The 18,638-nt window shown below is 43.9% G+C and overlaps 1 protein-coding gene across 5 annotated transcripts in view; it reads left to right on the forward strand.

Annotated features, from left to right (window-relative positions):
• PREX1 (phosphatidylinositol-3,4,5-trisphosphate dependent Rac exchange factor 1) overlaps nt 1–18,638 on the forward strand; it is a 323,079-nt gene that overhangs the window by 81,058 nt on the left and 223,383 nt on the right. For all 5 annotated transcript variants that reach the window (XM_048819856.2, XM_048819857.2, XM_048819855.2 and 2 more), the window contains exons 2-3: nt 11,198–11,269; nt 16,825–16,947. In XM_048819856.2, coding sequence (XP_048675813.1) covers nt 11,198–11,269; nt 16,825–16,947 — 195 coding nt within the window. The remainder of the gene's footprint in view (nt 1–11,197; nt 11,270–16,824; nt 16,948–18,638) is intronic.

The raw sequence follows: 18,638 nt of genomic DNA on the forward strand, positions 1-18,638 counted from the left end.
CAGGAGAAGGAGAAGACTCTTTCACCAAAGTGGTGAGATTACATGTAGGGGTTTGAGTGAGTGATGTTAGATTGGTGGGGAGGGGAGGGACATGAGGTATGCTGGTGCATGCCCATGAAGGGTTTTAAAAATGAAGGTGGCAATTTTCAAAATGAATGGAAAGCCCTTAGTGCTGCCTGAGGATGGGATTGCTGGATTGTACCAATTTCTTTGTACATTGAAGAACATGGACAGCAGCAGCAGTCTACAAACACGGCAGCCTGTGGAGCTGGGACTTGGAGAAGCCAGGTGGAAGCTGCAGTGCAAAGGCAAGAGGATTTCAGTAGAGGTCACGGCAAAGGTACAGAAGTGGCAATAAGCCGGTTTGCAGCAACAACCGTCTGTCACTTCAAGAAATAGTCTTTATCATTTAAATGAAAACAAACTCTCCATAAGAAAGGAATCTCTCCCTCTCTCTGCAGTGTCAGACAGGCAGTGTCATTAGTATAATGGAAATGTAGACACACGCTGGGTCCTTTTCAAACCTGCTCTGTAAATGATTTTCCCCAGGAAGCTATGCTAGGTGAGATCACAAAATTCACATGTCCTAGATCCAGAGCAGGGCTCTACAGAGAATGTCCATGTGTATGCATATTCATGTTGCAGGCATCACACTCCCAGTTGCTGCTTGCAGAGCCACAGTGCTGTCACCCATACATGCTGAGAGACAGTGGCTCATGGGTTGAGCTGATTCTCTTACATTTCACTAGTTGCCCTGGAATTTTGTACGTGCACAAACTATGAGATTGGTACCATCCAGGCAAGCCAGCATTGGGTATGTAATGACTTGCTGACACAATCCAGACATGTCAGCTGAGATTTACAATTGAGCCTAAGGGAGTAAAATGGGATTTGAGTGCCTAACTCCCTTGAGCTCCACTGAAAATCCCAGCCCTATGCAATCCTTTTTATTATCTTCTGTTTCAGAGTAGCAGCCGTGTTAGTCTGTATTCGCAAAAAGAAAAGGAGTACTTGTGGCACCTTAGAGACTAACAAATTTATTTGAGCATAAGCTTTCATGAGCTACTGACTCACGTGACTCATTCGTGACTGAATGCATCTGATGAAGTGAGCTGTAGCTCACGAAAGCTTGTGTTCAAATAAATTTGTTAGTCTCTAAGGTGCCACAAGTACTCCTTTTCTTTTTGCGATTACCTTCTGTGTTATACAGCATGATACCCACTTACAGTTAGACATGTTAGACAAGTCAGTCGTCCATTTTAATATTCGGGTGGTCCTTTTGATGCAGGATTAGTTAAGCGAAAGGATAAATGCCATGCTATCAAGGATTTGGCTTGTGTAAGCAGCAGCCACTTCTCACTTCCAAAATATAAAGAAATAACCCTTCAGTTTATTCATACACTTCTGGATTTTAAACAGCTGTTCTTTTCCACAGTGCACACAGCCCTCATTGGGATTCCCCATATATTGCATTAAAAAGTGGAAGCACAAGGTTTTTTGTAGCCAGTGTCTGGGCTTAATTCATATTTATCAGATTGTAGGTACCAGTATGTGTTTTGTAATACATATAGACACAGTTAGTTTTTACCGATCTGAGGAGGTAAGCCTGACTTGACAGGTCTCCGGGGAACCCTAGCAGTATTCACTGTATTTCTCCCTGTGTTTGTTCGGAGAGGCAGCTGTTGCCTCTGGCGTTTGTTTTCTAGTGGTCTATCCAGTTCCACAGGAGGGCTTTTTTTAAAAATGTTCACACGGCCTTTCATAGGAGCAGATGATTTGTTCCTTAGGTTGCTCTTAGGGTTGCCAACTTTCTACTCAACACAAAAGTGAACACCATTGCCCTGCTCCCTCCTCACCCCTTCTCAGCTAATGGGAGCTGCAAAGCTGGTGCTTGCAGCGGGGGCAGCATGCCAGAGCCCCCTGCCTGCCCCTATGCATAGAAGTTGGAGGGGAGACATGCTGCTGCTTCCGGGAGCCGCGCAGAGCCATGGCAGGCACAGAGCCTGCCTTAGACCCACTGCGCTGCCGACCAGAGTTTTAACAGCCTGGTCAGCAGTGCTGACTGGAGCTGCCAGGGTCTCTTTTTGACCTGGCATTCCGGTCGAAAACCAGAAACCTGGTAACCCTATTTGCGCTAACGTCCATGTTCTTAAAATGTGCAAGAGGTTCATAATAGAGGAGACAAAGAGTGTACGTTAGCAAGAAAGAGACAATGTCCTTCTGGGTAGAATTATGCACATAACACAGAGATCTTCTTACATGCCTGCAAAGGATGGTGAAATGTACAGCACAAAGCACAAGTGATTATTACTATTAATCCGCCTCATCACATGTCTAACAAAGCCCAGTGTTATGCAGGTGCTTTTACATTTGAAGAAAAAGTGCCCTTTTGAAAACACTGTATAAAAAAGCTGATTTGATATTCTACTGAGAAAAAAGCAGTAATGCCGGTCCTCAGTTCAGAGATCCAGGCACTGACTGGGCTATTGCAGGTTTTTTTTTACATAATACATAGCTTTTATTCAACTTCTCCTTCTTTATCATTTCCAGGTCATTAGCATTTCAGTTCCTCTTCAGAGATTAGGTCAAAATATAAATATGTGCCAGTGAGGTTTGAGAGTTTGAAGCCAACGTAATACACAGGAAGCAGGGCAATAGAGAACATTGTGAAGTTATTTCCTGTCACTAAACACCTCTGCCTCATTTAGCTGTTTGCAAATGAATTAATTAGATCTGAACCCTTTCTTAAAGCTTCATTCTTCCTCTCAGCTGTGACTCTTCATTGTTTCAAAAAGAGATGGAAAATGCTCTTCATATGGCAAATACCGCACATAAGTATTTCTTGACAATATGCTTGTATGATGGTACTTACGTTCTTTTCTTCCTTTACCAGAAATTGCTGATTTTAAATTTCTCATGATGAAAGCCTAAATATCAACAGTCAGTAATTCTACAATTAACACAATAAATCGCTGCAGTATTATCTGCAATATAAGAGGCATGATAGTAAATTATAATAATAAATAGTTTTGATCTCACACCAGTTTTACATTGGTGTAATTTCATTGACATCAGTGGAGTTGCTCCTGATTTACACTGGTGTAAATGGAGTTGCACCCATGTAAAACCTGTATATGTGAAAATTGAATCAAGCCCAATATCTTACATTGATATTCTGGCTTTCATCCTGAAGTAGCCCAAATAGTTTTACAAACCATACTGTCTATATATAGACAGGAATCACTTTATTCATTACTAAAATCCAGCTTCCTCTTGGGTGGAACTCAGTAGCTTTTTAACAGCACATAACACTATGGAAAAGTTTAGAAGTGACCAAGAGGAGAACAATTCCATCTCCAATTGAAATTACTTGATTCCTGATTGAATATGACTGAGAACTGTAGCAGAGTTTCTTTCATAAAAGTTCTTTCTTTAGGTGGTTTTCAATATGCTTAGAAAGAAGTACCCAAAGACCTGGTTTTCCTTAGACCTATATATTTAGTTTGAATGTGCTAATATGAAAATATGTCTCATAACAGATTGAAATATTTGGAAATAGCCCCAGTGCAGTCATTGTTTAAATTATCCTGAGATTATTTACTATGTTATGGTTGAGACTTAAGTGCAGATCTGTATATCACAGCGTGTTTGTCACATGGAGGATGAAGGATGTTCATGTTTCCTGTAATTTCTGCAGGGTGATTGGTTATGATTTGTGCATCTAATCCACACTAGAAGAATGTGAGCACTCTGCTGAGGCTGAGGGCTAGCAGTTAAGCAGCTTGAACTAGGATGCACCTGAATTCAAAGCCCAGATTTCATCAAATGTTCATTTGAAACCATCCAAATATTTTAATATATCCATGTTCCCAAAGAGGTTGTGAGCAACTGCATTGAAGACAATTGAGTTATAACAGTGTCAATTTGGTGTCCCAATTGATCCGAAGCACAGACCGAAGGGCAGTGGCAGTGCTCACCGAAGCAATAAGAAGAGAAAGGAGGTGTTGTACATTCAAATACAGGGTTTTTATGGAAATGAGAAGTTATTCCCAGCATTGCCAGGGCCAGATTAAGGTATAGAAACTGCAGGCCTGTGATGAGGGCTCCACTTTCTGAAAGCACATGATGAGATCAGAATCTCAACTTTCATTTGAAAAATGTGTTTCTGTTTCCTCATAGATGCCAAGAAAAGCTTGAAATGTGACCTGCACCAGAGGGGATATGTGGGGGGAGGGGCAGGCAGGGTCGCACCCCCGCCAGCCCCCTCCTCCCCTCCCGATTTGCTGCTTGGTTTGTACTGAGCATGCTCACATGGACTGAGCATGCTCAGTAACACTGCTGAAGCCGGCTGCCCTCACTCCGCCCCCTCACTATTGGCAGGGCATGGGTCACCGCTGCCTGAGTGTAACTGATGCATGTCTGAGTTTGCAGAAGCCTGAAACAATAGCTCCAGGAAGTGTGAATTAGCCCCTTTATCTTAACTCTGAAATTTGCTCATCTCCCCCCACCCCCACAGCTGGAGTGGGGCCATGAGGAGGCATAAGGACTTGGCTAGGATGCTGGGTTGCCTTAATTCAAACCTGAGTATTACCAAAGTTAAAAAATAGTCTGTCAAATATCAATCCAAGCCAATATATGGCATCAGCTACCTGTCTAGGGAACAGGCTTCATAATACTGCACTTTCAGATACTGTTTATTGCTGATTTGGTTGTGGGCTGTCCCATGCCGTTTGGCTGTTTCTGTTCCCTTTTTCATTTCTCCCTGAGTTATGCACAGCTTCTCTTCCTTGTATTTACTTGGAAATCTCTTTCTATTCCTGAACATTTGAGGAAGTATGTTTTGAATTTTGGGTAGGGAAGTTGAGCATGTGTCTCGTTGCAATCTCTGCTCTGTTGTTTTGATTACAGAGTCATTCCCACTTGTTTTCGATTGTGTCGTCCACGCCTTGTTTTTATTTCTAGTTTGCGATCACTGAGTTTAGAGTTGGTGAGAGCCTGTCCTTGCTTTGTATATTTCATGTAGTCATGTAACACTTGTTGTCACTGCATTATTAGCCAGAGCTATAACTCAAGTTTGACCTCTAACCTGACTCCCATCCACACACAAAAATCTGTAGTGTTATGTCTACACTACAGAGCCTATGTCGGCCTAGCTGTGTGGTTGCGTCTACCGTGGGGGTTCTGCCAGCATAATTATGTGTCCTATGGGGGTGTGAAGTTTTTACCTCCCTAGCCAACACAGCTGTGCTGGCAGAACTTTGTAGTGTAGCTCAGTCCTAGCTCGAAGGAAGTGGTGCTTCAAACTGGTCCTAGCTGGCCCATCAGGTGCGGAGGGGTTGACAGTCGAGTGCAGCTGACACTTGAGCTGCTAACGCAGGGGATGCAGCATCTGCTAATCCAGGTACTCTGCTAACCCCAAACACTGTGCTGTTCTTTTTAGGGATAGGGCTAGTTTCTTAAGTGTTACTCAGTTTTGAATGTGGTTGCAGTGATACTTTGTCTGGAAGTTAGTATTGTTGAGGGCTGGGAGTGAAAAGTTCTTGGAATGTGGTTTTAACAAGCCTTCTTAGTGGTTTGTGGTGGTAAACGGGGAGATGGGAAGATAGCTGAGTATAAGGGCATGTACACACTAGGAAAATAAGTGTCCTTTTACCATGTTACCTAACATCTTTTAACTAAACACTAAGGTATGTTTAACTTGACGTACTAATACATGTTAAAACTATAACAGCCTTGTCCACACTAGAATTTTACCATGTGTTAGTTAACGCATTCACTAACAAGTGGTAAAAACACACCTTGTTTCCTAGTGGAGACAAAGACTAAGTATTTAAGCCCGAACAAGAACCCCTCAGAACCCATTTCAGAGGGAATCCAATGTGATTATCCATCTGTGAAAGACTCTGTCTGCCAAATTCATGCCTTAAACTGAATGCCACATGCAGTGGAAGTTCTGAGTTGCACAATTCAAAGTAAATGACTTGCAGTTGTGACAGTAGACTGTCAGTGTAGTAGACTGAATGGCGTAAGACTTGAATGCAAAGGGAGGCATTAAAAAAATCTGGCCTGGTGAAAAGAAAATATCCATGTAACTATTGTTTACATATTCCAAGAGTGTGTGTGCATTTCCCTGTGAGTCTGTGTAAGGATGGAGAGGACCTTATTTTTCCTGTCCTTATAAAGATGCATGATGAGCTTGCCCTGTGATGTGGTACAGAAAGGAAACATTTAACTTCATAGTCTCTTCTGCTTAATATAGCTTTTCACGAATCCTGCGAGGCATTTGCACCTTGAGTAAACATGCGTGATGTGTGGTGAATCAGACATGGCCTACTGTGTTTGGGGAGTGAGCATACCTTTAAGGCAACGAGTCACAGACTCATAGTGCACAAATAAATATTACGTTGATTCAGCAGCAGAGTTTTAAACAAAAACAAATCCTCCATGGGGGGCTGTTTTTCTGCAATGGGCTGTTTTCCGAGCAATTAGCACGCACACAGGGAAGAAGGAACCTTGAGTTTCAAGAAAAGTAGGAGGGGAAGGAAAATCTGCCCGACTGATCTGGCTTGTGCTATTGACTTGAGTGATTCTCCATTTGCTTCTAGACGTTGTATAGTCCTAGTATTCTGAGCTAGGCTCTACCTCTCTGTGCTGGTGTGCTACCATTTCCTCCCTCTTTTCTGTTGTGCATGCAGCAATCCACCACTGAGCTTGAGCTGTTCTAAAACCCAGCCTAATGATTGCACAAGACCAAGGTATATGGGCAGATAGAATAGGAACAGTATCTATCTACTGTCTATCCATCCATCCCAGGCTCACTGCCATGGGACCTGAGCATCTTTACGGTTTAACTTTTGATTATACCTAGGGCTGCAGATTTATCACAGAATTTTTAAATCAAAAATCACAGAGCAGTCATGGGAAATTTAGTAGAAGTGATTTTTGATTTAAAAAAATGCAATAACAAATGAGGAGGAGGGTTCTGGGTCTGGGGAGGGCTGGATAATGATCCCAGCCTGCATGCACCCCGCAGCGATTGTTCCTGCAGCTCCTGTCCTGCAAGGTTGGGCCCAGATCCCCACTCCAGGTGTTTCAACCTGGCACATGGGGTCACAGCGCTGCTCAGATTTGGCCTGGCCAGCCCTCCATCATGACAGTGGACAGGCAGCCAGGCCAAACCTGAGCAGCACTGTGACTTCACGCACCAGTGGCAAGGCACAGAGCAGGGAGCCAAAGCAATGGAACAAAAACCTCAGGAGCTGTTGCTGCAGGGTGAGTTTATTAAAATCATAGACACAAAGATGAGTCATGGACAAATGGGAAAATCACAGTATCTGTGACATGTTTTCCACCATGACAAATCTGCAGCCCTACTTGTAACTTTCTTATACTGTATGTCTTAAGCTGCTCTCCCTTCCCCCACCATCCCATCGTTTTCTTTATAATTTGGGGAAGGCTAAAACAAGTCAAATAAGTGAGTTTTGCCTTTGATTCTGAAAGGGTGAGTTTCCTGGCCATCCTAGTGTGAATGAATTCCATCACCATGGAAAGCTCAGTTCCCTATGTTTATGAGTCTCGCCCTTGTGATTGATGGTTCTGCTATCCCAGAGAAGCACAGCTATTATAGGTGAACATGACTGTGCTGAGGGAGACAGTTCCTCTGACAATCTAAGGCATCAGGACCAAACCCTTGAATTCACGGTGTAGCTAGTGCAGAGTATGGAGCCGGGGCTCTTTGCAGCCTTGGATTCTGAGTAGCCAGTGGCTGACTTCAGAACCAACTGAATCTTTTTTAATTAAGTGAAGGGGTCACTAATGTTTGGCTCTTTGTGGCCAAATCAGAGTTGGATGGGATACAGAGTTCCGGCCAGTCAGAGATGGAAGAGGCCATTTTTTGCATTCCCAGATCTTTAGGAATCTAGAAGGACGCCACAGCAGAAGCCTATTTGGATGCTGAGAGAGCGGATGCCCTTAATGGAGGGTGAGGTTATGGACATGGCAGGTTGTTCAAAGTGCTCCCTTCTTCCCACCAGCATCACCTTTGTCATGCCAGGGCTCAACTTCAGCCAGTTATTCTTCATCTCCAGGTACCAGGGTGATGGTACTGTTGATGATGTTGGATGCTAAAGAAGATATGTAGAGCTGGCTGCCATCAGTGTATTGCGGGCACTTGAGCCTATGCCAACTGCTGAATGGGAGACGATGCTGGTACAGGTGTGGTCTAAGCCAGGTAAAAACTGGTAAGAGTTACCTGCAAAGGATGGGAAACGTTGACTCAAAGCATTTAACAAAATGTCTCTAGAGAAGGACTTATTTTCCCAAGCATATTTGGGAGCAGGTTGGAAGGAAGGCAGCATTGTCATATGAACACAGCATGGAACATTAGCTGTTGGGCTGTTCTTTAACCACTTGGATTGTTTTCTTTAGTCTGAGTGACTGTTGCAAAAGACTTTGATTTCAGAAGAAAAGGGATTTAAAACCAGGGAACAGATAGTTTTGCATCCAGTAAGTCCAGATTTTTATGGTTACATTTTGAAAAGTTGGCTATTAGGTTTCTAGGACAAAAAACAACAACAATCTCATTTAACAACTGTCTTGTTTCAGAGACACTAGAGAGATTGTTTTTTATACGCATCAAGATGATCAGAAGGTTGGAACAGTAGACAGTCTGTCTACAAAGCTGATTCTCTCTCTTCCCCCTACCATGCCTTTCCCTCTTTCTTTTCTCTCTCTCTCCTTCTGTGTCTCTCTATTTTTTCATCTCACTTTCTCTGTGTGTGCCCCTCGCTCTCTCAGTCTCACACTCATATTAAATGATCTTTTCAGACAGGCGTCACAGAAAAGCTGTTTTTTAAATTAACACAGGCTCTGCTTTTTATTGACTAGACTGTAACAGCTAATGTGATTTGCACCTTCTTCTTACCAGCTTTCTATTATTAGAAATATACATTGCTGGGACTTAGATGCTGGTAAATATTAGTCACCAGTGGAGCTCGCTAATTGTGTAGATTAATTAATTATTCCAATTGGATTTGTTATTTCCAAACAGCGAGAGGAGCCTGTATTAAAGCAAGCCAAGAGTCCCTGCTTGGCTTATCGTTTTAGAATTAGGGGAACAGCTTTTCTGTCTCATATAAATCTGAAGCCTATTAATTAGTGCTCAGATATCACACCCAGTGCTGGAGATGGGGAGGGGGGGCATCATACTCCTCCTTTCCCCCCATACTTCCTGTCGATCCTGGTGCCGTTGCTCATCATGTTGAACAGTTCATCTCAAACAGTCCCAGTGGCTTCCCCAGTTGCTGCCAGGACATTTGGAAGCACATGAACATTTTGGGTGACTTCAGCAAACTTACTGGTTAAGGTTATTGGCTGGGTTCTTATAAACTGGCTTCTGGGTCATGTGGAAAAAAATGTTCTGTCCCCTAAAAATAATGGTTCTCAAAATTTTTCCCATCCTGGGACTCTGCTCCCAACTCCCCACAGCTAGCTGGGATCTAGCCAGGATCCTCTTCTCATGTAGCCATATGGGAAAAGCAAGGTGGTTGTTACCTCTGACATTTCTTTGTGAACCCCAGGTTGAGAATCCATACTCGGGGAATTATATATATATACGATGGGCCTAATCTGTCTCTCCATCCATCTAACTGTCAGTTGTGTACTGGCATCCATCCCTGTAGTGTCTGAACACCTTCTGATTCTCTTCTCCCTTGTGGTCCAGCAGTAACAAATGAGAGAGGGCCAGGGCTGAGCAGAAATATAGTGGTGTCCATGCAGTACTGAAGGGCAAATAAATGGCTCACGCTCATACTCTTCAAGCCAAGAAACTAGAGGCAGAGACAGTCACAGGCCACAGGTTTGATTCAGCAACACAGCTCCCTGTGGTGTTGTGGGCAGTTGCCAGCTCCACATGAAGCCGAATCAATAATTAGCTGGGTCTGCGTCAGCTGACATAGACGCTGCTCAGAAAGAGTCCAGCTTTTAAAGGCTTTTTATCGTTCAGTAACAGGACAGCTTTGTACCATACATACAAAGGAATGACACAAATCCCCCTCCGTCTCAGGTGGGTAAGAAAAGCCTCTTCTTCCCCTGCTTGCAACACTCCCCAGGACTCAGCCCTTTGCATAGGAGGTGAGTATAGAAACCACTAACAAGGACAGACAGGAAAAACCCTTCCTCCTTTATGTCTGGATTGCTTTAATTGATCCCAGCAGATTCCCTCCTCTGGGTTCTCCCTCAGTCTGCCTCCCCTGCAGGTGCTTGTCTGTGTCTGCCAGGATGCCTTGGAGGGGAAGAGTAAAATTCTCTTCTCCTCAACTTAAGGGAGGCTTTTAACCCCATCACTGCATCGCCAATGTCCTCTGGTAAATCCTTACAACTGGATCAAACATGCTGTGGTTATATATATTCAGTGTAAATACAGACGGTCCCTCACTAGCAGTAGCCTGAACAGAACTCTAAAGACAGGTATTGGAATCATTGTCCTTTTGTATCTGGACCTGAGCCTTTTATTGGATTGGGACTTTTATAGCCAAAGATGTAGTGAGTCGGGGGGCCTAGGCAAGGGTGAAAAGTTCTGACGTTGTTTTGACTGCACCTTTAAATTAGTCCAAGTAAAATGAAATGGAAATGAAAATGCAATCCAGGCACTTTTTGCAGGTTTCCATTTCCCTTCCCCAAGTTGTGGGTATACCGAGATTGTCCATAGCCCAAGTTCCTAGCTCTGACCTGCGCTCAGCTTCTGCAACATGAACATCCTTTGTTGTTCTTTGCAGTCCTTTTCCTTACATATATCTTGATGGGAGACAGGCATTTTGCCTCCCAAAGCCAAGTCAGAGGAGAGAGAGGAAGCCTTCAAGAGAATAAACAAACAGTTCCTCACGTTGGTCTGCCGGTGCTAACAGATATTTAAGTCCAAAAGAGTCAGTGGAACTTCTGAGGAAAGACATTTGCCACAGGGCAAAAACCAAACATCTTTAAGGAAATGCCTTTTATGTACCTGAAATGCTAAGCTCAGTCTAAGAGTCCTAGTAATGACATGAGGTAGGTTTAGATTCAAGTCTCAGAAGTGATGGGTTCGTTGTCTTAGAACATCGTACTTGTGTGGCTGGATGCTCGGGAAAAGCCAGAAGGCTCAAGCAGTGAACTCAACCAGTATTAAGCCATTTGAAAATAATCTCTTTTTCTCTTCCTTCAGGCATTTTTGCACAGAATCAGACAGAATGCTGTGGACAAAGCCGAGAAATACATAACAGAGGAGAATATCAAGGTACTTCTTCCAGCTTTCTCCTTTTATTGGCAGTTTTATTCGTTTATGTGAAGAACTCATAATTAGCGGCATTAGAGAATGCTGGGGAAAATTATTCATGAACATTTCAATGAATGAGAAACCAAACATGCATAGGTCATATTCACATTTGTTTTTCATTTGTTCTTCATGAACATTTTGTGAGTGACATTTGTCTTGTAGGAATTTTAGTTAAAAACAATTTTTGGGACCTGTAGGCAAGTGAAATTTGTGGCAGGCAGAAATGGAAGTACTTGAGCTTCAGCCATTAATCTAAGGTTTATAAACTGAATTGGGGCTTGCTCCTGTAGCACTGAAATCAATGGAAGCTTTGCCATGAGGTTTAATGGGCAGAGGATCTGATAGTAATAGAACAAGGGGACAGCAGCAGCATCCTCATCATGACATGAACAAGGAGGTTAACACCCCCTGTTTTCCCCAGAGTTGGTTCCTCCCTTTCATATGTTAGTATTACTGTAATGTCTAGAGACCCTAATCAATGATTTAGGCCTCTGTTGAGCTATTCGGTGTGCAGTCAGTAACTGTAGGCCTTGCTGCAGACAACTCACTATCTACATGTCAGACAGGACAGACGGATGGCACAAACCAAGCCAGACAATGTGGGGGTGGGTTGGCAAGATGAAATAACAATAAAATGAACAGAATTTACCCCAAAAGTAGAAGTCACAGCTCATCACTTAGTCCACCTATGCCACATGGGAATGATTGAGAGACATCAGGGTGGGTTTGAAGGAGGGATTTTAAAGAATAAGGGCACAGATTTTACCAGGGAGTTTTTCCTGTGCATCGGGGGGTCAGGGGGAGAAAGCATGGAGAGGCTTGCGAGAGAAGCGGACAGGTGGGCAACTGAGGCTGCCACTGTTGGCAGAGTGAAGGCAAGAGTTCTCTGGAGTCCCTAAGCATTCCCTGTGCAATCTAGCGTGGCCTGTTAGCAAGGCAGAAGTGTCACCCATCAGCGGAGAGCGTGTGTTCAGGGGAATAACACATGCAGTGACTAGTGACTACAGATCCTGTGTGCTGCAAAATATGTAAAAAACTAATAAACCCACACACCAATTTGCAGATCTGACGAATGAACAAAGATGCTGCTGAATGTTATTCTTGCTGCTATTATTCATTTAGTACTAAAACATGTGCTAATTATGACTGTTCCGTAATCAAATGCAACAACCACTGGCCCATCCAGAAAACTCATTTTCTCTGCTGATTAAATGGATTTGTGCTTGAAGTTCCATTGCACCTCTCTGGGGATGCACCATTATATTTTTGGTTTATTCTTTCGCTAGATGCCCAGAGGGCTTTCATGATGCAGTTTTTAAAGGCTCTTCCTTATTAATAGTTATTATTATCTTAACCAGCTTGCAGTAAAAGAGCTTCCCTTTGGAAATGAAGGGCCTGTTTACGTTACAGTGGAGGCCGGTTCATGGCAGCACAGTATGAACATCATTTCCTCCTTTCTGTTCCCACCAGAAGCAGTTTCAGTGTCTTTCCTGCAGCCAAGATCTTTTCCTTCGTAGCCTCCCCATGGTGTTCCTCGCTGGTGCCCTGTACAGGCACGTGCCCATTTGTGCTCTGTATCTCTGGTTACCAGGGAGCTGTGAGCTAGCTAGCATCCTGGCTGGCTGGTGGCACGAACTGTGGAGAGTGTATAAATGGTTTGGAAGCCTGTTTAAAGATGAATCTCTCTCCTCCTCTCCCTCTTCCTGCAGTGGGAATGTCTGGAGGGAAGCTTAGAGTATTTTGACTGTTATTCACTGCAAAGCAAAGGAAGAAAATGTCTTTTAGGACCAGCTAGGATAACACTGTCAGTACTGGGCCTGTAGATTTCTCCTACAGCTGGCATTTTAGGTGGTTGGAGAGTTCAGGGAACCTTGGGCACCAGTTGTGTCACCTCTAAAATGACCAGTCCCAGGCCTGGTTTACACACAGTTTTTGTACTAATATAACTATTTTGGTTCGAGGGGTGATGTTTTACTGAAATAATTAGATTGATACAACCCCTAGTCTGGATGCAGTTATAGTACCATAAAGGCGCCTCAAATACATACAGCTTATTCACCTTTCCATATGGGAATAGCTATCCCAGTATAAAGCACTGGGTATATGGCTATAACTGCAGCCACACTATGATGGTTGTCCCACTTTTACTGTACCTGTCTAACTAAAGTGATACAACCGTTGTGTGTAGACAGGTCCCCAGCTGCAGATCCCTGACATAGTGCTGGGAAATAGAAACTTCATATCAAACAGACTTTTTAGCAAAGTTAGGGAAGGTCCCTCTGCCCCCTTTAGCCTCAGATGACCTTTGTTACCTAAGGCGCCTGGATCCCATTGACCATCACAGAACACAGTATATTACACAGCAGATATTCCTTGGATCATAAAATACCCCCTTGAAGACTGCTCCTTGTAGGGTAAAGTCATGCCTAACAGATGTTTTCCTCTTCCTTGCTAATCTCCTTCTGGCATAACTTTCCTCCTGGCCATGCAACAGAGGCTAATATATCATAACATCAGTCACAGCTGAGCTGGAGAGCTGTGGTATGTTCTGTTAGGATTTGCACTGGGAATTTTCTGCAAGCAAACAAACAGTCCCTCTGTGGAGCGAGAAGCTTGTGTTCCTCTCCTTCTTCCTCTGCTTTCTTTGGTTGAGCACAGAGAACTGTTCAAAGGCCAACAGTGCAAATTCGCCATGTTGGAATGCTTGATTCTTTTTGAGCCAAATGGTGGCTTTAAGCCACAGGCCTGCATTGGGGATGGTGCAGGGCTACAGTGTTCTAAGTCAGTGGTTCTCAACTGCGGTCCGGGGCCCCTTGGGGGGGCCATGAGCAGGTTTCAGAGGGTCCGTCAAGCAAGGTCAGGGTTAGACTCCCTGGGGCCGAGGGCAGAAAGCCGAAGCCCTTCCGCATGGGGCTGAAGCTTGGGTCCTTGAGCCCCACCACCCGGGGCTGAAGATGAAGCCTGAGAAATGTAGCTTTCCCAGGCAATTGTCTTGCTTGCTGCCCCCTAACACTGGCCCTGGCTTTTATATGCAGAAACCCAGTTGTTGTGGCACAGGTGGGCCATGGAGTTTTTATAGCATGTTGAGGGGGCCTCAGAAAGAAAAGGGTTGAGAACCCTGTTCTAAGGCAAGCACTGAGCCTCCTGCAGTGAAAGGGGAAAGCATGTACAATGCTGTTCCGAGAGGAGGATGTAGCGTGCTTTTCTCTGCACATCCAGCCAGCAAGTGTGGAGCGGGAGAGGATTATGGCACTGCCCCCTTGAGAACCTTACAGCACTGGTGGGCAACATGCGGCCCATCAGGGTAACCACTGGCGGGCCGTGAGACAGTTTATTTACGTTGAGCATCCACAGGCACGGCTGCCCACAGCTCCCAGTGGCCGTGGTTTGATGTTCCCAGCCAATGGGAGCTGTGGGAAGTGGCAGCCAACACATCCCTGAGGCCCGCGCCACTTCTTGCAGCTCCCATTGGCCGGGAACGGCGAACCACGGCCACTGGGAGTTGCAGGCAGCCGAGCCTGTGGATACTCAATGTAAACAAACTGTCTTGTGGCCCATCAGCGGATTACCCTGACGGGCCGCGTGTGGGCCGCAGGTTGTCCACCAGTGCCTTAGAGGGACACAGTTGTATCTATCCTTAATGTAGAGTGGAAGGCTCTTTGAATCCTCAATCTTGCACATGCTGGCAGGGGCCAGACACAAACTGGCTATAGGAGGAAATGGACTTCATACCTGTCCTGGGGAGAGTTAGGACTTGAGCTCAAGGTGGTTCCTCCCGTGAGTGGCTAATATCGCATTAACTCAGGCTGAAGCATGTGATTTCATAGCCAATGGGTAAAATCCAATGCACAATATTGCAACCCGAGAGCATGCCTGATAGCTAAAATGTGGGGTGGGAAGTGCTGGAACCTTCTGAGTATCCTGCACTTCACCCAGTGAATGTTTGGAAACTGGAAGCCATTTCTCCTTGGTATTGTTTACATCACAAGAGTGTCACTTATTGATGAAGCCAGAGCTAGGAGGCTGTTTGCAGCGTGAGAAATGGCTTGACTTCACCGCATACTTTCCTTTTGACACTGGCCTGGTTAGAAGAAAGGATTGGAAAATATAGTGTAACACATATATCCCAGCTGAGGCTCTTGCATACAGCCTGCCTGTTAAGCCTGTCCTCTAGTGACTGCCAATGCTATAGTCTAGCTGGGTCACTTGTTTGTCGGGATTCCTTTCTCTTTATGGCAGCATTCCAGCCCCTGCACTTCCACTCATGGTTTCTCTTCCTTTTTCATATGGTGATTACTAAATACTATACAGCTTGCATGTTTGTAGCACCTTTCACCCAGAGAACTGTGCCAGCACGCTACACCCCAGGGGATTCTTTTCAGACCTGAACTGAATGTGTGTTTGCACATCAGCAGTTGTGCATGCTCACTCCCATAGATGCTCACACAAAGTCAGAAGTTGTGTTCGCACATGGCTAGCAAGATACTTATCAAGTAAAAGGGTGCACAAATGCCCAACTTGCACCGACACACAGTAGTGCATATGCAAATTAGGGGGCTAATTCTCCATTACTCTGCAGCTTGTGTGGCCATTTACATCTGTGCAAAGTGGGAGTACAATGCTACTATTCTGATTCGGCAGCATTGTTCTATTGATTTTGCTCTAGAGTAAATGGCAACACAAGGAGCAAGGTAGTAGAGAACTGAGCCCCTTTATCTACACATGCACTTCTGTGTGTATCTGTATGTGCAAGTTGGGAATCAGGCCCTTAATGTGCAATTGTGCATATTTAAATACATGCCTAATTTTGGTCTGAAAAATTAGGTCCTGTGTTTTAAGAAAATGCTTTGTCCACTAGTAAAATACACTAAAGGTGTGCAACATGGCTGCTATTTCACAGCACACAGCAACATTGCATTGCAGGGTCAGACAAAATGGTATACCTAAGTGAATAGTATCATAATTATTTAAAGGATAAGAATAATAACTCCTTCCAGTTTGCCTAGAAAATTATTGCTAGCCCCTCATGTTGTGCAAAAAGTACCACAGGATCCTTAATGACCACAAGTGCTGACGTGTTCAAATGACCTCTTACAGCTGTTTCCTCCAAAAATTGATTTGTCATGAGTGGGAGGGGAAAGCAGAAGACTTTTTTTGCCCCGTCTCCTTTAATGTGAGTTTGGCCTTTGTGAGCCCACATGGTATTTCCATTTACCTTCTTGAGAGTTTGTGAGAAACCTTCTATAGAACTGACAAAGGCCGATGATGATTATCAGGCCTAGATACTTGGAAAGTTCATCTTTATTTACATAGGTCAATGGCACAAGCAAAACTAAGATCCTCCCTGGGGGAATGCCGAGAGTGTGAAAGACACATAATCATTCATACCCCAGAGACATTTTAAAATGATTGCTTCCTGGCAGCAGTAGATAGGCACCGTATTTAGGCACTTCTACTTTAATAAGACACCCCAGCCTTCATCAAGGTTTAACGCTGGATTTTTCTTGGTATTTCAGATCTTGTTTTCCAACATCGAAGACATTCTTGACGTTCACAAGGAGTTCTTGGCTGCCCTGGAATTTTGTTTACAACCAGAACCTCAATCTCAGCATGAACTGGGAAATGTTTTCTTAAAATTTGTGAGTACAATGACTTAATGCTATCTGTAAATGCAGCTTCCTGTCACATGCTCCCACGTCCTAATCTCTTAGCTTTGGTAATGGTACCATAACAATGTGTATCTTTTATGAACGTACTATGTGGGGTGGGAAAAACCTTTGTGAATGAGACTGGAACAATGGAAACCAGATCAAACCCAGCAAAACAAGGAGGTATTTTTAGAAATTCTTCCTTTTCCTCTTGCATAGAATTTCTTTTTTCTTTTCTTCTCATCCAGCTGATCACATTTTACTGCTAAGAGTTTATTTCTTTGGTTCTAAAAATTTCAAAAGAGCATCTCCATTCTAAATAGAATCAATGCAAAAATCTCTATGTTTTAATGCAAAATAAGATAGAGATTTTAAACCCACAAAAGACAGGAAATTCAAAACCAAGGCACCTACTGTAGCAGTTCTCCTTAATAACTTGGTTACACAATGAAGGCCCGATTTTCAAACATTTAGGTGTGCAATCCCATGACTAATTTGTGCATAAAATACACTAATTGTGCATGCAAGACAAGTAATTATGAATGTGTACAACTTGGTTAGCATCTCACTCATGTGCCATTTGCATGCAAAGTCACGTGATTTGCGTACAATAACACACAATTGCATGGACATTTTGTGTGTGCAACTGCACTCCCAAGGCATTTGAAAATCAGAAACCTCCCACATAACATCTTTGCTGAGAACTCTAATAACTATATTCAACAGCAGCAACTCTCCATTCAAATCTATTCCATCAAGCTTCAATAATCTGTGGTGATCCAGACTTTATAGCGTACCTGGGTCTGTCTGAGTGCACATAATTTATACAGCCATTCATTACATTCATAGAACCACAGCACCTTCTCCCTTTGCATATGTTTGTTTATTTATGATAAACGAAAAGGAGTACTTGTGGCACCTTAGAGACTAACCAATTTATTTGAGCATGAGCTTTCGTGAGCTACAGCTCACTTCATCGGATGCATTTATTTGAGCATAAGCTTTCGTGAGCTACAGCTCACTTCATCGGATGCATACAGTAAGTATCTGATGAAGTGAGCTGTAGCTCACGAAAGCTTATGCTCAAATAAATTGGTTAGTCTCTAAGGTGCCACAAGTCCTCCTTTTCTTTTTGCAAATACAGACTAACATGGCTGTTACTCTGAAACCTTTATTTATGATGTGACAATCATGTAAATATTATTACTAGTAGTATAATATATTATTTATATTGTAGTAGTGCCCAGAGGCAATAGTGAGGAGTGGGGCCGCACCATGTTAAGGCTGTGCAAACACAGAGGAGAACAACAAATCATAGAAATGTAGGGCTGGACTGGACTTCACGGGGTCATCTAGTCCACCTCGCTGTGTTGAGGCAGGATTAAGATAAAGCAGCTAGCACATCCCTCGGCCCACGCTGCTTCCTGCAGCCCCCATTGACCTGGAGCAGTGAACCGTGGCCAGTGGGAGCTGCGATTGGCCGAACGTGCGGACGCTGCAGGTAAACAAACCGTCCCAGCCCACCAGCAGATTTCCCTGATGGGCCATGTGCCAAAGGTTGCCGATCCCTGGTATAGAGAGACAAGGTGGGTGAGGTAATATCTTTTATTGGGCCAACTTCTGTTGGTAAGAGAGACAAGCTTTCGAGCCACACAGAGCTCTTCTTCCAGACCTTACCCACT

The sequence above is a fragment of the Caretta caretta genome, chromosome 13 (genome assembly GCF_965140235.1).
Source record: "Caretta caretta isolate rCarCar2 chromosome 13, rCarCar1.hap1, whole genome shotgun sequence".
In the NCBI taxonomy this organism is placed as follows: Eukaryota; Metazoa; Chordata; order Testudines; family Cheloniidae; genus Caretta; species Caretta caretta.